The sequence below is a fragment of the Carcharodon carcharias genome, chromosome 4 (assembly GCF_017639515.1).
Source record: "Carcharodon carcharias isolate sCarCar2 chromosome 4, sCarCar2.pri, whole genome shotgun sequence".
NCBI lineage: Eukaryota > Metazoa > Chordata > Chondrichthyes > Lamniformes > Lamnidae > Carcharodon > Carcharodon carcharias.
In genome coordinates this window covers 63,024,698-63,050,317 of record NC_054470.1, presented here as the reverse complement: position 1 = coordinate 63,050,317, position 25,620 = coordinate 63,024,698, and the positions used below count along the sequence as shown (strand labels likewise).

Sequence of the window (25,620 nt, the reverse complement as noted above, 5' to 3'; positions counted from 1 at the left end):
ACTGACCCTTTGCCAGTACTCTAAGCTTCTCTGTGAATGCACTGTTATTGTACTGCTGGTATCACCTCACTTTTCAAGTTGTCATCGTATAACAATGTCACAAGCCTACCATTTGGATGGTGACTTCCACCTGGGGAAACTACAATTTAAAAACTATATATATATATATATATATATATATATATATATATATGTTTGAAATTTTATAAAGATGTGTGAAAATTCCAGGATTTTGAAAGGGAAATAAGGGACCTTCAAGCCTTTGATGGTACTAATTCATCGCCTAAAATTATCACGTAGGTTAATGCCATAGAGCAGCAAGTCTTTTTTTTAAAGAAATAAAATCACTGCTATTATTTGAGCTTCCAGATTTTTGTTTGTAAACTGAACAGGATGCACCAAGTACTGGCAGCATAGCTGGAAATGTTACTGAGACTGGGCATGTGAAGGAGGTAAAACAGGGGTAAAAATTATTTTTCTGTAACATTTGTACATTCCGGCAATGTTAGAAATATTGCGTACACAGTGGCCAACGAACCTTGGAATATTGTATTTATCCTCTTTACACCACAGGTCGATCCACAAGACCATGTCCATTATTTTCAACAGGAAGGGTTGCATAATTGACAGAATGTTATTTTTTCTCAAGATTACACCAAAGCGTTGAATTTCAATGGGGGCTCTTCAGTTTGCTCGTCAGAATTCTGACAGTAGCAGAAACCATGGAAAAATGGTGAAAATAAAAATTCAACCCCCATGTTAACCTGAGGTCCAGACTATTCATGTCGATGTTAAAATTCATAGAAATTATAACACAATAATACCATTCAACCCCACCAGTTCACATTTAGCCTCCACATGAGCAAAGGGTCCATTTAAGGATAGGAGTCAAGAGAAGGGAATGCTGGAAAAGAGAGCGAGAGCCTTAGCAGAAGCAGAAGTTTAAACATCAGCAGCATGTTGATAAATCTGCTTCAGAAAAATAATGGAGAGTAAAGTTGTGTGTGCAAGACAGGTACTGGAACTTTAAGAACTTGGAAACAAAGTCTGAAGGACTACTGAATTGTGAACAGCACTGGACTAAACTAACAATTGAAGACCAACAATGTATAAGTGACAATGGTAAAAACAGACATAAAATTCCTCACAAAGATGACTTTCCAAGTAGGGATATTTATAAGAACAAAAACATCAGAGGTCTGAACCAGACTAAGTGGAAACAGCTAAAAGGAAGAAAATTGGTCCACCACCATTCTGGCTAACTGAACAAAAGTCCAGTTTAAAAAAAATGCACTGATCATAGCTGATTAGTTCATATTTCAGTTCAAAGGTACTATTTCTAAACATAAGATTAGTTAAATACAGAGGTATTTGTATATCTAGTTGAATTTTTAAAAAACCTTAGATGTCAACAATGCAAAAAGTACAGAAAGGGAAAGAGGTGACAATGTGCAAATAAGAAAAAGAAAAGCAGAAAGAAGTAAAATACAGAGGAAATATTAAGATGGGGTTACAGTGCAAATAAACCTTGAAACTGAGTCAGTGTCATAAATTTCAGAAAATTCTTAAGAAAAAGTTACTAAAATTGCATAGCAATAAAGTTAGAAGAGACCTCAGAAAAGAATAACTGTCAAAGTTAATTTAACTCAAGCCAGTTAGAAAACAGATTGCACCTGAAAAGCTCTGAGATTCACGACAGTGCATTCGGTTATAGGGCAAAAATCTTTAGAGGCTGGTTACCCAAATTAAATCTGCAAAGTAGTCAGGACTGGATTGAGACAGAATCTAGAAATCTACCATGTTTACTGCACTTGCTTTTATAAAATATGTTCTGTGTATATATTTTTTCCAAATCTAAATGAAATTCCTTATGCTGGCATCGATATCAAGAGCATGCCAGTTATTGTGTGTCTCCGTCTGTGCTCCTGTAGGTAAAAACATAATTTTAAACTATATACAAATCATTTTAATGGTAAATTTTCATAGAAAGACATACCTGCACCAATAGTTTCCTGTAATTCATAGTGCTTAAGCAACTCTTCATAATCAACAGCCATAGTTGGCTGGTAACTCTAAGTACAATCAGCTCCTGAAATATTTGAAAACATATTAGAATATTTCCATCTGTAAAAATTCTACTATTTTGTTCTAGTTGGTACACAGTAACAAAAAGGAAATTACAGGATGAATAAAATCCCTTTAGAAAAATTAAACAGCTTCCAAAATAAACAAAGTGATAAGCTTTTAGTTGATTTTCAAGTCTGAGCTGTTATTGATCTGATCTGGACTAAAGCATGGTATCCTCCAAATAAATAAACATGCCAAGACAAGATTGTCAATGTAAATGCAAATCAATTACCATGAATGATCAATATTACTCTAGTTACAAATATAAATGTTTCAATGTACTACATCATGTTTATCGCTTACACTTAGAATCTTACAGCACACAAGGAGGCCGTCTAGACTCTCATGGCTGTGCTGGCTTTTTCAAAGAGCTATCCAATTAGCCCCACTCCCTGCTCTTCCCCCACAACCCGGGGCAACCATTTGCTCTTCAAGTATATACATTTCTTTGGAAGGTTATGATTGAATCTGCTTCCACCACCCTTTCAAGCAGTGAATTCCAGGTTGTAACAACTCGCTACTTAAATAAAATCTCAGATCTTGCTCGTTTGGCAATTACAGTAAATCTGTGTTCTTTCACCATAAACTGGAATCATAGAATCAAGGTGCTCTAAAGAAAATGGTGGTTAATATGCTAATTGAAAGAGGCTGTTCCAGAGGCTAAATAATAGGGAATTTGTTAGCCTGTCTGGGTTTTCAGAAAGCTACCTCTTACCATTGCATTGGAAAACCCTTTCATTGCAGTCAGTCTGCAAGAAGGAACAAGCTTTTAAAAATACAAGACACCAAAGGGGCAGACAAGCAAACAAGTTCTGCAATACTAAAAAGAGAATGAAGGGCAAGAGTTCTTCCCAGGGCTAGAGAACTGAATAGAGGAATATAGTCAAGCATAGCAACCCAGTGCAGTAGGATAATGCAAACTGTTCAGCATTCTTATTATCACAGACATAAATAGAACAAATTTTGCCACTGATTAGACTCTGATCATAACCACTATTCTACTCATTTATCATCGTGGAATGAAGTCTCCCAAACCAGCGCCCATTTTTTCCATATATGAATCTCACCAGTTTCTACCCTGCCAGAGTTCCCTTTATCAAAGCCACATTACATCCTGTGCGACCATGACTACATTGCCCTAGCCCTCCTAAACTTTCTCATCCTGTTAGCACCTTTTCATGTGGTTGCCCCATCAAACACTTCTTCAGTTATCTAGCTGAATGGGACTGCCCTTGCTTGGTTCCATTTTTACCTATCCAATTGTAAACAGGGCATCTTTAGAAATGGCTTCTTTTCCAACACCCACATTGTTCCCTCTGGAGTCCCTCAAAGATTAATATTTGGATTCTTTGTGTTCCTCATCTGCATGCTGCTCCTTGGAACATCATCAGAAGCTTCCAAACATACGCTGATGACACTCAGCAAACCCATCTCTATTGATTCCTTCCCTGCCTGTTAAGAATGATGTTTAAACATCCAGTTTGAGATGAAATGTTATTTCCTCCAATTAAACTAAGGTCATTAATGTCATCTTTTACCATGAAAACAGTCACCACCAATTCCATCCCTCTATTTGTCCACTGTCTAAGGCTGAATCAGGCTGTTTGAAACTTGGTCTGCACTGGAGTGCTGCTTTGAGCTACATTTGAGTCCTCAGTTGGCGTTTGGTGAGTGAGGGAGCTCGATAAAGAGGGAAGGAGGTGATCTTTCATTTTCTACCTTTCTTCAGAAAGAAGAGCAGAGGCCTTGGTAAGTAAGACTTGGCGAGTATTTCCACTGTCCTTAATATTCTCTAAACTAGAGGAAGTAAAGGGAGTAATTGAATGATAAGTCACGGCAGGGCAGCTCAGTCACGTGAAATGCTCCTGGGTGATGTGGAAAGTCAGGGACACTTCCAGTGTCCATGGTGGCCACGTGTGCAGGAAGTGGCTCCAGCTGCAGCTACTTGAAATCAACGTTTTGAATCTGGAGTAGTGTCTGGAGTCACTGTGGAGCATCCATATATTCATGGGTAGCACATTGAGTGAGGTGGTCACACCACAGGTAAAGAGTGCACAGGCAGAAAGGGAATGGGTGACCGCCAGACAGAGTAAAGGCACTAGGCAGGTAGTACCAGAGTCCCTCTCTAACAGATTTTCTGTTTTGGATACTGCTGGGGGAGATGGTTTCCCAAGGGAATGCAGCGAGAGCCAAGTCTGTGGCACCACGGGTGGCTCAGCCACATGGTGGTAGTGGTGGGAATGGCGGTGGGGGGTGTGGGGGGAGCAATAGTGATAGGGGATTCTATCGTAAGGGGAGCAGATAGACATTTCTGAGGCCACAGACGTGACACCAGGATGGCATGTTGCCTCCCTGGTGCCAGGACCAAGGATGTCACTGATCAGCTAAAGGACATTCTGAAGGAGTAAGGTGAACAGCCAGAGGTCGTGGTCCATATCAGTACCAATGCATAGGTAAGAAGAGGCATGAGGTCCTGCGAGCAGAATATAGGGAGCTAGGAAATAAATTAAAAAGCAGGACCTCAAAGGTAGCAATCTCAGGATTACTCCCAGTGCCACGTACTAGTGAGATTAGGAATAGAGAATAGACCAGATGAATGCGTAGTTGGAGAAATGGTGTAGGAGGGAGGGATTTAGATTCCTGAGGCATTGGGACTGATGCAGGGAGGATGGGACCTGTACAAGCTGGACGGGTTGCATCCCAGCAGGAGTGGGACCAATATCCTCACAGGGGTATTCCCTATTACTGTGGGAGAGGGTTTAAAATAGAGTGGCAGGGGGAAGAGAACTTGAGTGAGGAGACGCGAGAGGGAAACAAAGATAGAAATGAAAGACAAAAGTAAAAAGCAAAAGTGGAAGGTAGAGGAAATGGGGGCTAGCAATAAATAGGGCCATAGTACAAAATAAAAACGTGTAAAAAGACAAGTCTAAAGGCACTCTATCTGAATGCACAGAGCATTCACAATAATTAAGAGCTCAAATACATGTAAACAGGTATATGATATGAGACTAGGCTGTAGGGTGACCAAGGCTGGGAACTGAATATCCAAGGGAATACGATATTTATGAAGGGCAGACAAAAAGGAAAAGGAGGTGGCATGGCATTGCCAGTTAAGGATGAAATCAGTGCAATAGTGAGAGAGGATATTGGTTCAGAAAATCTAGATGTAGAATCAGTCTGGGTGGAGCTAAAACATTAGTGGGAATTGTCAATAGGCGTATTAAACAAGAAATTAGAGATGCATGTAACAAAGGTGCTACAGTCATCATGAGTGACTTTTAATCTACACATAGACTGGACAAACCAAATTAGCAATAATACACTGGCAAATGAGTTCCTGGTGTGTACACGAGATGGTTTTCTTAGACCAATATGTTGAGGAACGAATTAGGGAACAGGCTATCCTAGATTTGGTTCTGTGCAATGAGAAGGGGTTAATTAATAATCGTGTATGTAGTGTGGGGTCCTTTAAGGAACAGTGACCATAACATGACTGAATTCTTCCTATGGTTGGAAAGTGAAATAGTCTAATCCGAAACTAGGGTCCTAAATCTAAACAAAAGAAACTATGAAGGTATGAGGTGTGAGTTGGCCAAGATAGATTGGGGAACTTCATGGCTAACCAACAGAAAGCAGAGAGTCGGGATGACTAACCAACAGAAAGCAGAGAGTCAGGATAAATGGGTCTTTTTCTGGATGGCAAGCTGTGACTAGTGGGGTGCCACAGGGTTTGGTCCTTGGCCCCAACTATTTACGATCTATATTAATGTCTTGGATTCAGGGCTAGAAGGTATTATAGCTAAATTTGCAGATGACTCCAAAATAGGTGGGAAAGTAAGTTGCGATGAAGAAATAAGAAATTTACAAATGGATATGGACAGGTTAGATGAATGGGCCAAAATTTGGCAGATGGAGTTTAACGTGATAAGTGTGAGGTTATCCATTTTGGTTGGAAGAATAAAAAGGGTAGATGCAGGAAGGATGTTCCTGATGGTGGGGGAGTTCAGAACCAGGGATCACAGTCTGAGGATATGGGATAGACCATTTAGGACTGAGATGAGGAGAAATTTCTTCACCCAGAGAGTGGTGAGCCTGTGGAATTCGTTACCACAGAAAGTAGTTGAGACCAAAACATTGTATGCTTTCAAGAAGAAGTTAAATTATAGCTCTTGGGGCGAAAGGGATCAAAGGGTATGGGGAGAAAGCAGGAGCAGGCTACTGAGTTGGATGATCAGCCATGATGATAATGAATGGCAGAGCAGGCTCGAAGGGCCGAATGGCCTACTCCTGTTCCTAGTTTCTATGTGACTTATTATTTAAAATGGAGATAAATTTCAGAATCTGGGTATCCTCATGCATGAATCGCTGAAAGCTAGTATGCAAGTACAGCAGGTAATAAGGAAGGCAAATGGAATTTTGGCATCTATTGCTAAAGGAATAGAGTATAAAAATAGGGAAGTGTTGTTGCAACTGTACAAGGCATTGGTGAGGCCGCACCTGGAGTACTGTGCACAATTTTGGTCCCCTTACTTGACAAAGGATGTAGTTGCATTGGAGACGGTTCAGAGGAGGTTCACTAGATTGATTCCAGAGATGTGGGGCTTGTCTTATGAGGAGAGATTGAGCAGTTTAGGCCTATACTCGCAAGAGTTTAGAAGGATGAGAGAAGATCTAATTGAAGTATGTAAGATGATAAAAGGGATAGACAAAGTAGACATGGAGCAGATGTTTCCCCTTGTGGGGCATACTAGAATAAGAGGCCATTGCTTTAGGCTAAGGGGTTGTAGGTTTAAATCAGAGATGAGGAGGAATTACTTTTCTCAAAAGGGCTGTGAATCTGTGGAATTCACTACCTCAGAGTGCAATGGATGCCGGGACGCTGAATAAATTTAAGGGGGAGATTGACAGATTTTTAATTAGTAACGGGTTGAAAGGTTATGGGGAGAGGGTGGGAAATTGGAGTTGAGACTGAAATGAGATCAGCCATGATCGTATTGAATGGCAGGGAAGGCTCAAGGGGCTGAATTGCCTACTCCTGCTCCTTGTTCTTATGGTCTTATTAAAAGGCATGACGGTGGATAGGCAATGGATAATATTTAAGGAACAAATGTATGCACTGCAGCAGTTATATATTCCTTTCTGGTGCAAAAACACAACATGAAAAGTGGCCCAACCAAGTTTTACAAAAGAAATTAAGGATAGTATTAGATCTAAAGGGGAGTCATATAAAATTGCTAGAAAAAGGCAGCAAACCTGAGGATTGGCAGCAGTTTAGAATTCAGCAAAGGAGGGCCAAGAGATTGATTAAGAGGGGAAAAAATAGAGTATGAGTGTAAACTTGCAAGGAACATAAAATACGACTGTAAAAGCTTCTATAAGTGTGTAAGAAGAAAAAGATTGGTGAAGACAAATGTAGATCCCTTACAGTTTGAAACAGGAGAATTTATAATAGAGAACAAGGATATGGCAGAGCAATTAAACAACTACTTTATGCTGTCTTCACAGAGGAAGACACAAATAACTTCCTAGAAATACGAGGGAATCAAAGATCTAGTGAGAAGGAGGAATTGAAGGCAATTAGTATTACTAAAAAAACTGTGCTGGAGAAATTAATGGGGCTGAAAGCTGATAAATCCCCAGGTACTGATAATCTATATCCCAGGGTACTAAAGGAGATGGCCATGGAAATAGTGGATGTATTGGTTGTCATCTTCAAAAATTCTGGAGATTCTGGAGCAGTTCTGGCAGATTCAAGGGTAGCAAATGGAAGCCCACTATTTAAAAAGGAGGGAGGGAGAAAACAGTGAATTACAGACCAGTTAGCCTAACATCAGTGGTGGGGAGCATGCCGGAGTCTATTATAAAGGGTGTTGTAACAGGACACTTGAAAATCTCAACAGGATTAGACAAAGTCAACATGGATTTATGTAAAGGAAATCATATTTGATAAATCTACTAGAGTTTTTTGAGGATGTCACTAGCAGAATAGATAAGGGGGAACCAGTAGATGTGGTGTATTAGGATTTTCAGAAAGCTTTTGATAAAGTCCCACATAAGAGGTTAGTGTGCAAAATTAAAGCAAATGGGATTGGGATAATATATTGGCATGGATTTTGGATCTGGTAATGTGTAATGAGGTAGGTTTAATAAATGATCTCAGAGGAAAGGATCCCCTAGGAAACAGTGACCATAATATGGTAGAATTTAGCCTTCAGTTTGACAGTGAGAAACTTGGCTTGGAAACAACTGTGCTAAACTTAAATAAGGGTAATTAAAATGGAACGAGAGCAGAGTTGGCTGGAGTGGACTGGGAAAGGAGTTTAGCAGAAAAGATGGTTGATGAAAGATGGCAGACGTTTAAGAAAATAGATCATGTATCTCAACAAAGATATATCCCAGTGGGGAAAAAGGATTCTAGGAAGGGGATAAACCAACCATAGTTAACCAAGCAAGTTAAGGATAGTATCAAATTGAAAGAAAAATATACAATGTGACAAAGATTAGTGGTAAGCCAGAGGATTGGGAAAGTTTTAAAAACCAACAAAAGATGACAAAAAAAATAAAGAAGGAGAAAATAAACTTTGAGGGTAAACTAGCAAGTAATATAAAAACGGACAGTGAGAGCTTCTTTAAATATATAAAAAGGGAAAGGCCCCTTAGAGAATGAGGCTGGGGATATGATAATGGGGAACCAGGAAATGGCAGAGGAATTGAATAAATACTTTGCTTCAGTCTTCACGGTAGAAGATACTAATAGCATACCAAAAATACTAAATAATCAAGGGGCAAAATGGGGGAAGGAAATAAATACAATAACTATCACTAGAGAAAAACTACTAGGGAAACTAATGGGCTTAAAGACCAATGAGTCCCCTGAACCTGATGGGTTGCATCCTAGGATTTTGAAGGAAGTAGCTACAGAGATAGTGGATGCATTTTGGTAGTAATCTTCCAAGAATCCTTACATTCTGGAAAAGTCCCAGAGGATTAGAGAACAGTCAACGTATCACCCTTATCCAAAAAGGGAGGGAGAAAAAAAAACATAACTATAGGCCTGTCAGCTTAACATTTGTCAATGGGAAAATGTTGGAGTCTATTATAAAGGATGTAATAACAGAGCACTTAGAAATACATAATCTAATCAAGCAGAGTCGGCATGGCTTCATGAAGGGGAAATCATGCTTAACAAATGTATTAGAATTCTTTGAGGAGGTAACAAGCAGGATAAAGGGGAACCCCCGTAAATGTAAGATATTTGGATTTCCAAAAGGCGTTCGATAAGGTGCCACACATAAGGCTACTTAATAAGATAAGAGCCCAAGGTGTTGGGAGTAGTATATTAGCATTGATAGAGGATTGGCTAACTAATAGAAGACAGAGTTGGGATAAGGAGGCATTTTCAGGATGGCAACCCGTAACTAGTGGAGTGCCACAGGGTTTAGTGTTGGGGCCACAATTATTTACAATATATATTAATGATAGATGAGTGGAGTGAATGTACTATCACCAAATTTGCAGATGACACAAAAATAGGTGGGAAGGCAAGTGGTAAGGATGACACAAGGAGTCTACAGAGGGATATAGATAGGTTAAGTGAGTGGGCAAAAACTTGGCAGATGGAATATAATGTGGGAAAATATGAAGTTATGCACTTTGGCAGGAACAAAAATGCTGAATATTATTTAAATGGAGAGAGGCTTCAGAAGGCTGTAGCAAAGAGGGATTTGGGGGTCCTCGTGCATGAATCCCAAAAAGCTAACACACAGGTTTAACAGGTAGTAGGGAAAGCAAATGGAATGTTAGCCTTTATTTCAAAGGGAATGGAATATAAAAATATGGAAGTCTTGCTAAAACTACACAAGGTACTAGTTAGACCACATCTAGAATACTGTGAACAATTTTGGTCCCCTTATCTAAGGAGATATATACTGGCTTTGGAGGCAGTCCAGAGAATATTCACCAGGTTGATCCTGGGGATGGAGGGATTTTCTTATGAGGAGAGGTTGAGTCGTTTGGGCCTCTACTCATTGAAGTTTAGAAGAATGAGAGGCGACTTTATTGGAACATATAAGATCCTTAGGGAACTTGACAGGGTAGATGCTGAGAGGTCATTTCCCCTTGTGGCAGAGTCTAGGACCAGAGAGCATAATCACAGAGTAAGGGGGCACCCATTTGAAACAGAGATGAGGGAGAATTTCTCCTCTCAGAGGGTAATCAATCTATGGAATTCTTTACTGCAGAGGGCTGTAGAGGCTGGGTCATTAAGTATATTCAAGGCTGAGATAAACAGATTTTTAATCATTAAGGGAACCAAGGGTTATGGGGAAAAGACAGGAAAGTGGAGTTGAAGATTATCAGATCAGCCATGACCTCATTGAATGGTGGAGCAGACTCGATGGGTCGATTTTTGTTTCTACATTTTGTGGTCTTATGGACTGAGAGTTGGTTAGCAGATAGGGGACAGAGGGTAGGAATAAACAGGTCTTTTTCGGAATGGCAGGCAGTGACTAGTGGGGTACCGCAAGGATCAGTGCTTGGGCCCCAGCTATTCACAATTTATATCAATGATTTGAATGAGGGAACCAAATGTAATATTTTCAAGTTTGTTGATGACAAAACTAGGTAGGAATATGAGTGGGGAGAAGGATGTTAAGAGGCTTCAAATCGATTTAGACACGATGAGTGAGTGAGCGAGCAAATACATGGCAGATGCAATATAATGTGGATAAGTGTGACGTTATTCACTTTGGTAGGAAAACAGAATGGCAGAGTATTAGTTAAATGGTGATAGATTGGGAAATATTGATGTACAAAGGGTCCTGAGTGTCCTTGTACATCAATCACTGAAAGCAAGCATGCAGGTGCAGCAAGCAGTTAAAAAGGCAAACAATATGTTGGCCTTCATTGTGAGATGACTTGAGTACAGGAGCAAGGATGTCTTACTGCAGCTATACAGGGCCTTGATGAGACCACACCTGGAGTATTGTCTGCAGTTTTGGTCTCCTTACTTCAAAGGATATATTTGCCATAGAGGGAGTGCAACAAAAGTTCACCAGACCGATTCTTGGGATGGCAGGATTGTCGTATGAGGTGAGATTGGGCTGACTAGGCCTGTATTCACTGGAGTTTAGAAGAATGAGAGAGGATCTCATTGAAACGTATAAAATTCTGACAGGGCTGGACAGGCTGGATGCAGGGATGATGTTTCCTCCTGCTGCGGGGGTCTACAACAAGGGGTCAGAATCTCAGGATACAGTGTAGACCATTTAGGACTGAGATGAGGAGAAAATTCTTCACTCAGAGGGTGGCGAACTTGTGCAATTCTCTACCACAGAGGGTTGTGGAGGCCAAGTCACTGAATATTTTTATGAAGGAAATAGATAAATTTCTAGACTCTAAAGGCATCAAGGGGTATAGGGAGAGTGCAGAAGTATGGCTTTGAGATAGAGGATCAGCCACGATCATATTGAATGGCGGAGCAGGCTCGAAGGGCCGAATGACCTCCCGCTGCTTCTATTTTTCTGTGTTTCTAACTTTAGCCTCCTATTTCACCCTGTGCTTAGCATCTGATCCCATAATCCTCTCCACCACAAAGACCACCTACCATGGCCTACACAACATCACCTGTCCCTGCCATTATGTTAGCTGCTTAAACCTCATCCAGAGATTTCTTGGTCAACATTCCATCTTTCGCCCTTTACTGACCTGAGCTCATCCAAATCTCTGCTGCCCATATCCTAATCTGCATCACAAGAACTTCAATTACATTAAAGAGATATTAGATCCACTCAGGATCACAACAACAACTTGTATTTATATAGTGCTTATATAATAAATGTCCCCTGATGCTTCACAGGAGCGTAACAAAGCAAAATCTGACAAAACTACAATATTAAGGCAGATGGCCAACAAAAAGCTGGCATGGGCTGGAGTCAAATGGCCTCCTTCTGTGTCATAATGACTCAGAGGTAGGTTTTAAGGAACATCTTAAAGCAATAAAGAGACGTAGCGAGGTCTGGAGGGAATTCCAAAGCTTAGGACTAGGCAGCTGAAGGCAATCAATGGTGGAGTGATTAAAATCAGAGATGCTCAAGAGGCCAGAATCAGGTAATCAAGATAGCTCGGAGTGTTGTGGGCCTAGAAAGGATCAGCGATGGGTAAAGGGGAGTCCATGGGGTAGTTTGAAAACAAGGATGAGGATCTTAAAATCGAAGCATTGCTTGACTGGGAACCTTGTAGGCCTATAAGCACAGGGGTGGTGAAATAGAGGGACTTGGTGCAAAGTAGCACATGGGCAGCAGAGTTTTCGATTACCTTAAATTTATAAAAGGGTAGAATGTGGGAGGCCTGCCAGAAGTACATTGGAATTAAGTCTAGAGGTGACGATGGCAAGGATGAGGGTAGCAGACGAACTGAGGCAGAAGCAAAGTCAGGAGATTTCAGGGAGGTGGAAATAGCCAGCCTCAGTGATGGTGTGGATATGAGGTTGGAAGCTCATTTCGGGGTCAAAGTGACACCAAGGTTCTGAGCAACCTGATTCAGCCTTAGACAGTTTCCTAGGAGAGACATGAAATCAGTAGCAAGTGCATGAAGTTTATAGCGGGGACTAAAGCCAATGGCTTCAGTTTTTTTTGAAATATTTAATTAGACCAAATTTCTAATCATCCATTTCTGGATGTCGGTCAAGCAGTCTGACAATTTAGCAACAGTGGAGCAGGTGGTATTGAGGTAGCGTACATGTGAAAACTAACGCTCTGTTTTGTGGATGATGTCAGCAAGGAGCAGAATGTAGATGAGAAATAAGATCAAGGATAGATCCTTGGAAAATCCTAGAGGTAATGGTGCAGGAGTGAGGAGAAGCCATTGCAGGCAATTCCCTGGCTACAACTGGATTAATAAGAATGGTACCAGGCTATTGCAGTCCCACCCAGATGGAAGACAGTGGAGGTGTTTATGACCCAGTAACGGACTGTTAACATTTAAAGAAGAAATCCAAACAACCAGCAATTAGCTGACAAAACCACGCCACAAGATTATATTTTTAAAAACAAAAACAGACTTTATCAAAAATAAACACTATTAACAACATGATAGCTTGTAAAAACTTATGCTATAAACTCAGTTCTACTTTCTATTTCTTCACAAAGAAAATCCCTTATCTTACAAAATCTTGAAGGTTCATTCACTTTTCCTGGGATCAACCCAAAAGGTACACATCAACATTCTCCAGAATTACTCAGATTTCTCATCAGTATTCCAGCTATTCACCAATGTACATGATTTCACAGGGGTCCTTCTATTAGCTTTTGGCTAAGTGGCCCGACCTCACAGATCCAGCATGGGCATCCCTGCAACTCCTGCATAGTGACTTAAACATCAGGAAATACCCTTGCTGCTATGGTTTCAAACTGCAACCACACTGATTACATTCATAACTCCAACTATGACAAGGTTAACTGCCTTTTGAGAATTACTGTAGATTTCTTCCTTTAAGTTCCAGCTAAACAAATCCTCCAGTTGTTTTACCCCTTTCCAACTTTGTCTTATATCGAATACCAGCTCCTAATCGCAGGCTGCATCATGGTCGATAGATAGATCTAGCATTTATTCTACCTCAGGTGTAGGTCCGGCCTTACTTTTTGACTTCCAAGGAGCTAGAAGCTACGTAAGACCCAAAGCTGACATAGTCTCTTAGCTGCTTTTCTCAACCAGTCTTGCCTGCTGGCTGTGCCCTAACTAAATTCACAAAGATAACTTAAAACAAAGAATCACACTAAGCTCCATCCATCTCCATGGCAATGTGACACATATGGCCTGTCCCAGGTAGAAATGCAAATTAAATGCCTTTTAATTCTAAAGCTTTCCTTAATTCTGGGAAACCACATGAATAACTTATCCTTTTACAGAAATAACTGAGAACGTCACATCTCCAATTCTTCAGTTAAAGTTAAGCCCACCTTCCATTTTATGATCTTAACTTTCTAGCTGTCGACCTCTAAAATCAACATGGTTCCAACCTTTTAATAATAAACTCCAAGTTTGTTTGAATTGAATTTAATTCATGGCTGCTTTTCCCAGTTTCTCAACCAGATACCCCACCTAATTTCTACGGTTTAAACTTTAATTCCTAAAACTAAAAGTTATATTCTGAAACATGAATTATGAACTAGATATTTGCAGCATGTTAGAGGAGAATGATGTGGTTTTGAGGAAGGAAGCAAAAACAGTATTCGAAGAAAGGTGACAGTAATGGAAGAGAGCGTGCTATTAAAATAACAGCTCACATAAGGGCCAGAAAAGGAAGCTGACTCCCTCTCTGTCAGGTAGCATAGGTAAAGGTTTCAATAAGGGAATAGAGCAAGCATAGTCATACAAATTAAAAGCTGGGTGTGACTTATTCAACAGTACAATGTATTAGAAATGGCAGTTACCCAAACAAAAACAGGTTAAACTTGTAAACCACCAAATCCAGTGCATTGGTTCTATAATACTACCACATTTTTCTTAGTCATTAGCATAAGAAAAGATTGTTCCCAAAATCAGCTTTCACGGAATAATGTTTAAGGAATATATAGGATATAACAGTGATCCAATCAAAAACCAAAATCGATCGTGTTAGATACAAAAATGCTGACACTGAGCCAAAGCTAACAAGGACAAGGGGCCAATGTTGAACTTGTGCCAGGTCTTCATTAAGCCTCAGTTGGAGTGTTGTGCATGATAAGAACCCAGTTATACAAAGACTAAAAAAGCAAAAGAAAAGATGCAGCACGATTTTCTTGGATGATTCTGTAGTGTTGCAGAAAGCTTTAGAGGTCGAGTAATTTCCCCCATTGGAGCACAGAAATTTGAGGAATGATCAGAACATGATTCATTGTTTTCACTTGTCCAGAAAATAATTGAGCACAAATTCACTAAGGTGCAAAAAAAAATGAATGGGGTAAGAAAGTATTTCATAAGTCCAGCTGAATGTGAACTTCTCTGTTTGCTGCAGAGTCCATGAATGTGTCCAAAAAAAGACAATTAGCTGCTTGAAGAGGATGAATGCTTGGGAGCAAACAGGGGGAGAGGGTAACTCAACATATTGGCGCAGACTTGATGAACTGAATACCCTATTTCTTCCTGTGACATTACGAATTCAGACTCATTATTCAACTTATATCACTATTTTACACTATCAGCTTGACTTGATGGTAGTTAGTGCAGTAAGAATGCTACATTGGCAGCATTCGGTCGGATGAGGCATTATGCCCGTTTGCCCTCTTTGGTGGATTCCACAAAACTAGAATGGCAGCACTCCAAAGTAGCCAATCAGTTCACTGTGACGTACTTTAGGGCATACTAGGGATGTGAAAGGCAGTAAACAACAACAGCAGTACTCCTGACATAGAATGAAAACAGACACTGTCGGCTCGGCATCTTTTAACGCAACCCTTGATTGAACGGCTCTTGCTCCATCGCAAAACCAAACTGGGTGAGACCTTTCTTTAAGCACTAGACTTTCGGTCCTGCCTCAATTCAGACGTGGAAAGGATGATCTCCCCCCACCCTTCCATAAACCGACACCGGCCAGACCCCTTCCTCAGTATCTACGGCCGAAGGGAAGTCTCTCTTCCACTCCATTCACCGACTTTGTCCCGGGGACTGTCACTTCACACCACTCCCGGGACCTCTGTTTGTGACGAGACGCGTCGGACTCCGCTCCCTTTACCCGACTCGCGGCCCCGGGGCCCCACCCCGCTCCGCTCTGCTGTCTTTACCCGGATCGCCGCTCCGGGATCCCACGCTGTCTTCACCCGACTCTGGATCTGCTCCACGTACCCGTTTGATTTTTGAATTTGTTCGACTCCAACATTCAAATCTCCCTCCTTCAACAGCGTAACTTCCGGTCCGCACTCCAAACCGGCCAATCAGATCGAGGCCAAGACGCACGCTCGGTGTCGAAGGCAGCGGTTGGGAGCAGTTCAAATTCACGGTGTATGGGATTCAGCTTCAAACGGTTCGCTTCAGATCAGGATTTTGTTAACAGGTCAAGGTGCCCTATAAACACGGAGGGAAGCCGTTTGGCTGATCGTGTCTGTGTTAGCTCTTTGTGAAAGCAGCTCACCTAGTTCGCCTTCCGTATCCTTTCTCTGTAACCCTGAGATTTTTTTCTTCAGATAATTTAGCAATTTTGTTTTTGAAGGGCGTTTGAATCTGCCTCACCATACTCCAGATCCTGACCATTTGCTGTTTAAAAAAGTTCTTCCACATGTCACCTTTGCTTTTTACAATTGCCCTGGTTCTCAACCCTTTCACCAATGGGAACAGTTTCTCACTATCTACTCTGTTCAGGTCCTTCATAGTTTTTAACACTTCTATCAAATTTTCTCTTCTCTAAAGAGAACAGCCCCAACTTCTTCAGTTTATCATCCCTGGAGCCATTCTCATGAATCTTTTCTGTACCCTCTGTGTTACACTTGAAGTCACAGGTTTAACTGCAAGATCAACATAATTTAATCTACCATACCAGCTAACTCCCTGACGTGTTGTCTGAACTTTAACCCCCAGGTCAGGTGACCCCCATATGCAGTACAGAGATTACAGTATCTTAAATAAAAATACCTGGAAAAAACTCAGCAGGTCTGGCAGCATCTGCAGAGAGGAACACAGTTAATGTTTTGAGTCTGTATGACTCTTCAACAGAACTAAGTAAAAATAGAAAAGAAGTGAAATATAAGCTGGTTTAAGGGGGGGGGGGGGTGGTGCGTAGAGTTGGATAGAGGGCCAATGATATGTGGAGATAGCCACAAGATGACATAGACAAAAGGACAAAGAGATGTTGAAGGTGGTGATATTATCTAAGGAATGTGCTAATTAAGGGTAGAAAGCAGGACAAGCAAGGTACCGATAGAAAACAAAAACAGAATTACCTGGAAAAACTCAGCAGGTCTGGCAGCATCGGCGGAGAAGAAAAGAGTTGACGTTTCGAGTCCTCATGACCCGATAGCACTAGTGGGGGTGGGGTGGGGTGAAGGAATCGAAATAGGCTAAAAGGTAGAGATAAAACAATGGATGGAAATACATTTAAAAATAATGGAAATAGGTGGGAAAAGAAAAATCTATATAAATTATTGGAAAAAAAGGGGGGATCGGAAAGGGGGTGGGGATGGAGGAGAGAGTCATGATCTAAAATTGTTGAACTCAATATTCAGTCAGGAAGGCTGTAAAGTGATTACAGTATCTTATCTGATTATCGTGTAGTATGTAATACACAAGTCCACACACACAGTCAGCTATCATCATGCGATCCCTCTCTTATTAGACCAAAAACATTCCATGATTTTTCTGCTTGGTATATGTAGCTTAGACTTCGTCCCTTACTAAACTTACTGCAATAAATTTTGGAAACAAACTTAAATCATTATTTCTCTAACTCAGAGTAAATTCAATTCTTCAATTACAAATGTCAGTTAAGTTCAGTGCATCACAGTTCAAAATAGTTTCAGTATTTTGTTCAGTATTTCTCTTTCTGGAACTGTTATTTCTTTTTCACTATTTAACTGGCCTTCCTTGTGATAATCACGGGTATGTAATGCAATGCTTCTTAATGATCCATTCCAATTGGTTTCTCGTGTACTTGCAACATCACAAACAGGAACTTTAAAATCAGAGTAACATTTGGTATAACACCCTTTTTTTTGAACATAATCATAACACATAAAACTTCACATTTAGGCACATGTTTTTTGTCAAGATTTGTTGTTTTTCAATTTAATATCACTGTTTTTAATCATAAATCGTTGCACCAAACTGATTTCCAATTTCATGTTCAGTTGCTAATCACAGAAAGTCTTTGTATCGCTTTGGTGGTCTCCTCTCGTGGCGTGGTCACTCCCTCTAGGAAGTGTTGTCATTCCCTCTAGAACCAATATTTTTCCCTCTGGATAACAAGCTGGTTTGGACTTCTGGATTTCAGTATGTCGTCTTTGCCTTAGACCCTACGTTTGATTCATCTGCTGTTGTGTCTTTGTCACCATGATACTTTTAGACAAATGGGGCTGAATTTTCTGTTCGTCGGGCGGGCACAGAGCCGATCACCACCATTTTATGTGGGTGGGCCAATTAAGGCCCGCCCAGCATGACATCCACCGGGAAGCACTATGCGCTCCCTGTGCGGGCAGGGGGACTCCCTAAAATCGAGAGTGCATTCTTTTGCACATGCGCACAAAAGAACGCATTCATCTCCCTGAGGCTAAGTGCAGCCTCAGGGAGATCGCCTTGACTTTTAAAAATATTGAAAATAGAGAAAAGAAAATCCCTTACCTGTCTCCTCATTTGACAATGTCACAGGAGTTGGGACAAGTTCATAATTTCCATAACAACTTTATTACAATTTTTAAAGCCCTACATGAAACCTCATCCCGCCGCTGGATGAGGTTTCATGTTTTTTCTAGTTACCGCCAGGGCTGCTGGCCAACCCGCCAACCTTAAGGTTGGACAGGCAGGTCCTTTAATTGCTTAATTGATCCAGTCAATGGCCTCAAGTGGCCATTGGCAGTTCGGCAGGCCCGCAGCTGATTTTGCTGCGCCCCTGCCTTCCTGAAAATTTAAATGGGGCAGGGTGGCATCGGGCGTTCCGCCCAACGTCATCCTGTGTCATTTTACGCATCGGTGAGCGGGCCTCACCGCCCCCCCGCTCGCCGACGGTAAAATTCTGCCTATGAAGAATTTCTGTCATATGGTGCTCCTTCTGGTAAATTGCACAGTCACACTGTTTCTCTTCTTAGCAATGACAGCGTACGGTTTGGGGTAAAATGGTGTAACCATCTTACTCCAGTCTCATCAGTACTTCATCACCTGACATCACATGAGACTGTATAGCTCCCCTACTGCTGCATAAAACTTTGCACCACCCTTTTGCTCTGCATCGTGACCTCGAATCTCCTGATCAACACTGCTGAGTCCCTTAGCTCTGGATTTTTGGTGCATATTTTGCATCTAAATAGCCACTCAGTTGGGCTTTTTTCCCATCATTGTGTATGGAGTTGCTCTATATATGGCTATATATGACAGCAACACCTCTTTTCAATCTTTACCCCTCAGCCTGAGCAACCCTCATCTGTTTCTTTAAGGATTGGTTTTGTTGTTCCACTTCCCCATTTGCCTGTGGCCATTTAGGGGCCACTCTCTGATGATGAACGCCTGTGACTTGCTTGTAATCTTCAAAGTTTGTGAAATGAATTGTGGCCCATTGTCTGAATACAGGGTGAGTGGTAGACCATGCCTTGCAAATATTTCAATCAATGCAGACATAGTTTTCATCACAACACACAGTAACGGCTGTAGTGGTCAATCACCACCAGTATGGACTCTCCTGATGGAAGTGGGCCTAAGAAGTCAACTGCTACATCTTCCCATAGTCCAGCCAGTAACAATGTACTGCGTATTGGTTCTGGTGGATTGGGTCTGCAGACAAGTTGACATCCATGGCATGTTTTAACAAATTGCTGCACATCTTTCCCCATCCCTGGCCACTTTACTTTGGTTCGTAAGTCTTGCTTAGTGCCAGCCACACCCAAGTGACCCTCGTGAGCGTCACCAGTCCAGGCCTAAGCATTTGTGGCACTACAAATCTGCTGCCTTGGAGAACACACTTCCCAATTGTGCACAGTTCATCTCATATAGCGATGTACACCTTGGCTGGGCATACAAGTTTCCAGAACAAAAACAAAATTACCTGGAAAAACTCAGCAGGTCTGGCAGCATCGGCGGAGAAGAAAAGAGTTGACGTTTCGAGTCCTCATGACCCCTTCGACAGAACTTGAGTTCGAGTCCAAGAAAGAGTTGAAATATAAGCTGGTTTAAGGTGTGTGTGTGGGGGGCGGAGAGATGGAGAGAGAGAGAGGTGGGGGGGGTGTGGTTGTAGGGACAAACAAGCAGTGATAGAAGCAGATCATCAAAAGATGTCAACGACAATAGTACAATAGAACACATAGGTGTTAAAGTTAAAGTTGGTGATATTATCTAAACGAATGTGCTAATTAAGAATGGATGGTAGGGCACTCAAGGTATAGCTCTAGTGGGGGTTTTTTTTTATATGATGGAAATAGGTGGGAAAAGGGAAATCTTAATAATTTATTGGAAAAAAGAAAGGGAAGGGGGAAAACAGAAAGGGGGTGGGGATGGGGGAGGGAGCTCACGACCTAAAGTTGTTGAATTCAATATTCAGTCCGGAAGGCTGTAAAGTCCCTAGTCGGAAGATGAGGTGTTGTTCCTCCAGTTTACGTTGGGCTTCACTGGAACAATGCAGCAAGCCAAGGACAGACATGTGGGCAAGAGAGCAGGGTGGAGTGTTAAAATGGCAAGCGACAATGTAGAGGAGACCACATTGGGAGCAACGAATGCAGTGGACTAAGTTGGGGGAAATGCAAGTGAAATGCTGCTTCACTTGAAAGGAGTGTTTGGGTCCTTGGACGGTGAGGAGAGAGGAAGTGAAGGGGCAGGTGTTGCATCTTTTGCGTGGGCATGGGGTGGTGCCATAGGAGGGGGTTGAGGAGTAGGGGGTGATGGAGGAGTGGACCAGGGTGTCCCGGAGGGAGCAATCCCTACGGAATGCCAATAAGGGGGGTGAAGGGAAGATGTTTTTGGTGGTGGCATCATGCTGGAGTTGGCGGAAATGGTGGAGGATGATCCTTTGAATGCGGAGGCTGGTGGGGTGATAAGTGAGGACAAGGGGGACCCTATCATGTTTCTGAGAGGGAGGAGAAGGCGTGAGGGCGGAAGCGCGGGAGATGGGCCGGACACGGTTGAGGGCCCTGTCAACGACTGTGGGTGGAAAACCTCGGTTAAGGAAGAAGGAGGACATGTCAGAGGAACTGTTTTTGAATGTAGCATCATCGGAACAGATGCGACGGAGGCGAAGGAACTGAGAGAATGGGATGGAGTCCTTACAGGAAGCGGGGTGTGAGGAGCTGTAGTCGAGATAGCTGTGGGAGTTGGTGGGTTTGTAATGGATATTGGTGGACAGTCTATCACCAGAGATTGAGACAGAGAGGTCAAGGAAGGGAAGGGAAGTGTCAGAGATGGACCACGTGAAAATGATGGAGGGGTGGAGATTGGAAGCAAAATTAATAAATTTTTCCAAGTCCCGACAAGAGCATGAAGCGTCACCAAAGTAATCATCGATGTACCGGAGAAAGAGTTGTCCTTGGGTCCTTGGACGGTGAGGAGAGAGGAAGTGAAGGGGCAGGTGTTGCATCTTTTGCGTGGGCATGGGATGGTGCCATAGGAGGGGGTTGAGGAGTAGGGGGTGATGGAGGAGTGGACCAGGGTGTCCCGGAGGGAGCGATCCCTACGGATACAAGTTTCCAGTTTGGATTCTCTGTCTGGTGTCATCCAATTCTACATCCTTGGCTGACCCACTTTCAGTCTCTCTAGCTGTCATTGCTCTGGGTGTAGCATGAACTGCCACAAACTGCACAAACGATTCAGCTTTCTTCTCTAGTGCAGAGCTGTTTGTTTGATCATCCCTCAGTAGTTGTGACTGTGGGTCAGCAATGTTCATCTTTTCAGCTATGTGAGCCACCTTGTACTTGTACTGCTGCTGAAGATTCAAAACCCATCTTTTGATTCTGACACATGCTTTGGATCTGGGAGAATAAATCATCTCTAATGGCTTGTGATCCATTACTAATTCAAACTCAATGCTGAACAAGTATGTATGTATGGAATCTTTCACATGTCCACACCAATCCTAGGGCCTCCTCCTCATCTCTACATCTGTCAGAGATCTGCTCACATAGGCAATGATTCTCAGGCCTTCAGCATGCATTTGCATCAGCATTGCTCTTAATCCTACTGGATTAGCATCTGCAATGACTTTTGTTGGTGCATTTGGATCATAATATCCCAGGATTCAAGCACTTGTCAAGCTGTCTTTCAAAGTTTTGAAGGCAGCTTTCTGTTCTTCATCAAAACTGAACCGTTCATTCTTTCTGGTGAATGTCCTCAATGGATAAGCCAGGGTAGCGAAGTTTGGGATATATGTCAAACAATAGTTCACAAATCCCAGAAAACTCCTCACTTCACTGGCATTTTGTGGTTCATGTGCCTCTGCTTGTGACAGCAGAGTTAGAGACTCTGACAGTCTTTGACAGACAGCAGAGTATAAATTCAAGAAAGAGAAATATAGCTCTGGGCAAAAATATCAACTCCAAGCCTAACATCGTGAACGTGTAATTATGATATTACAGATTTTAAGGACAGCTGTTTTAAAGGCACATTTCTGTTTCCAAACCTTTACATTGTGTTTAAAAGACTTTTTCAAAATGGAAGTATGGATAGGCAACATGACACCTTCTGGTGTTTATTCAAACCGTGTCCTACTCATATCTCTAGAGCTGGCCCCAAATAGTCATTAAAAATGCAATGACGACCTCCCCCTGCCCCCAGAGGTATCCATGGAATTCTAAAAGGTGTGAAAAACCCTTTTACTTCGGAGGGAACAGGAAACAGGAAGGGACCTCAATAGAGCAATGCTTATCAAAATTAACGTAGCTGTTTTGCTTTGATTGTGATAAGACAGCCATTTTGTGTGCAGAACCCCAGGAAGAACTTCAGAGAGGGTTCTTGGCCAAGGGAGGAGAAAGAGGAGGGTATTAGGAAATAAACTGTTCTGCCATAAGTATCCAGGCAATCTATAAATGCCGTAAGCACAAACTTAATAAGGAATAGGAAACCTCTCCCAAAAACCTGCTGCCCTGCAGATTCCACCTGGAAATGGAATTTCCACTGACTGATTGACTGCAGAAGCCATCGCAGCTGCCAAACAGAACTTCAAGTTTTCAATCACTTCACTTCGGAAAGAAGGAACTCATGCAACTGGCAACAATATCTCACGGAGATCGATTTTAAATCTTATCTTTAAGTTTTTTTAATCTTTATCTGCTTTTTAATCTTTGTACCTGTACTTCAGTTAATAACGTTATCACTTTTTACTTAAATAACTTTCAACATTTTGTAATAAACTAACCTTCAGCTTGTTTAAGACTAAAGCTTGTCTGCTGGGTTATTTTTTAAATTGAACCACTCAGAAATTAAAAGGGGGCCACATTCACACAAATTCTTATCTCACAGACCACTTTAAGGAAACACCATTTATGTGGTCATGACACTAAGGAAAATATGGAAAGTGTCTACATTTCACTTTTAAAACTCCATTTTATTTAAACTCTTATTTTGAACACCAGGAACTTCAGTTAATAAAATTCAAAGCACTTAGAGTGGATGTACAATCTGGTCACAAAAATCACATGGCAACCTACTGTACAAAAGAATGTATGACACCTTGAGCACTGAGAAGACTTATCACAGTGCCACATACAGGACCAAAAGATATTGCAGGTACTTACAATGAGTTTTTGAGGGAATATGCATTTCATGCATTGAGTTTAATGTACAGTTGAATAAATAGTGAATGTTGACTATTTCCTCATGGAGGAAACATTCACAATCTGTTTTAAACAAACTTTCTGAGGAATGCTGTAGATTAAATCTTGTTTCTGTTTAATGTTCACAAACTTATTTCCAGCAGCACTGTTCATTTTTTGTGAAACTAAAGTTCCTTTGGAATAATTTGGCCTTGCGAACAGCAGTGACAGAAGAAACCTAGAATATGTGACCTGGATTCAGTTTTTTAAAATATCAGCTGTTAGATTTGATCCCTTGATAGTCAGCACTATGCCATTGTTTCCAAGCCCAGATGCGAACATTGTGACAATAAAAATCAGACATTGACATTCAGTTCACTAAATTTAGCATTTTCAGAACTTAAGAACTCAGAACTTTGGTTAATAATGCTGATTTCAGTCGGAAGAGGTAAGCATGTATGCACTGGCTATTTGCCTCATCATTTCCATTACTCCTGCAGCATACTTTCTGCTCTATCAATCATTTTACCCAATCCATTTATGGTCAGTAGATTGACCTTGGCAGAACAATAGTAAGTTCATACAGTGACAGATGCTGGAATAGATTTATGAAGCATGACCCATTACATGCAATTTTGCCTATCCCCGGTGGTAGCAGTAAATCAGGATGTGATGATAGAGTTTCCAGTTGGATCGATGGATGAGTCTCAGTTGTGAATGTGCAGAGGAGGAAAAAGGCTGATTTTGAATGCAAGTATGCAGCCTTAGATATCTCATTGAAAGACAGCTGTGTTACCTTGTGTGCCAAGTATTTAACCACTATTTTGAGCAACCCTGCACTCAAATTAATTCAAATCAACCCAGCAGACAACACCCCTGATGATAACAGCTATGTTTTCCCAGGTGTCACAATTAATATTGCAGTATTTGAAGATGAACTTCGGTGTTTCTTTACTGAGTTTTATCTGCCTATCTCTGTTGCAATATCTGGATAACATGTTGGCATAGAAAACAGATTTGGGAATTTTATAATCAGGGATACGATTGGCGTGCCCCAGACCAACACAGCTAGACTTTTAAAATTATAAAAACAAAAAAACTGCGGATGCTGGAAATCCAAAACAAAAACAGAATTACCTGGAAAAACTCAGCAGGTCTGGCAACATCGGCGGAGAAGAAAAGAGTTGACGTTTCGAGTCCTCATGACCCTTCGACAGAACTTGAGTTCGAGTCCAAGAAAGAGCTGAAATATAAGCTGGTTTAAGGTGTGTGTGTGGGGGGCGGAGAGATAGAGAGACAGAGAGGTGGAGTGGGGGGGGGTGTGGTTGTAGGGACAAAAGCAGTGATAGAAGCAGATCATCAAAAGATGTCAACGACAATAGTACAATAGAACACATAGGTGTTAAAGTTAAAGTTGGTGATATTATCTAAACGAATGTGCTAATTAAGAATGGATGGTAGGGCACTCAAGGTATAGCTCTAGTGGGGTTTTTTTTTATAATGGAAATAGGTGGGAAAAGGAAAATCTTTATAATTTATTGGAAAAAAAAGGAAGGGGGAAACAGAAAGGGGGTGGGGATGGGGGAGGGAGCTCACGACCTAAAGTTGTTGAATTCAATATTCAGTCCGGAAGGAATTATGACCTCAATTCTAGTCGTTTGAAAAGCTTAAGGAAACCAGAGTTAAGCCCTCTGTCCAGCCACTTGATGCCAATGATACTAAGACCAAGTGTGTAAAAAATTAGAAACTAGCACATAGAGTGAAATATTGGGAAAGAGCCTCCGGGCTAAAATTTTATCACCCGTTTTTGGGTACAGGGGTGTCATGGACAGAATTTATGTGTTTCCTTTTACTGCCTATGATCAGTATATTTGTATGTAAGGGGTGTATGTTTTCTTACTCTCAGAGTGAGTGTTCCATTCGTATAATTCCAGCAGCAAGCTTTTTGTGAGTTTAAAAATTAATATTACTATTTATTACCACACACTTACTCTGAATTTACATAAGAACTGAAGAAATAGGAGCAGGAGTAGGTCATTCAGTCTGTCAAGTCTTTCCTGCCATTCAATGAGCTCATGGTTGA

General features: G+C 41.4%; 1 protein-coding gene across 3 annotated transcripts in view; it reads right to left on the bottom strand.

The window, feature by feature from the left end:
* melk (maternal embryonic leucine zipper kinase) overlaps positions 1 to 16,524 on the bottom strand; it is a 121,708-nt gene extending 105,184 nt beyond the window's left edge. For 2 of the 3 annotated variants that reach the window (XM_041185412.1, XM_041185414.1), the window contains exons 1-2: positions 15,888 to 16,524; positions 1,997 to 2,089 (exon numbers count right to left, since the gene is read on the bottom strand). In XM_041185412.1, the coding sequence (XP_041041346.1) occupies positions 1,997 to 2,057 (61 nt within the window). In that variant the 5' untranslated portion in view covers positions 2,058 to 2,089; positions 15,888 to 16,524. The remainder of the gene's footprint in view (positions 1 to 1,996; positions 2,090 to 15,887) is intronic. The other variant, XM_041185413.1, reaches the window with a different exon arrangement.
* Between the last annotated feature and the right edge of the window lie 9,096 nt (positions 16,525 to 25,620).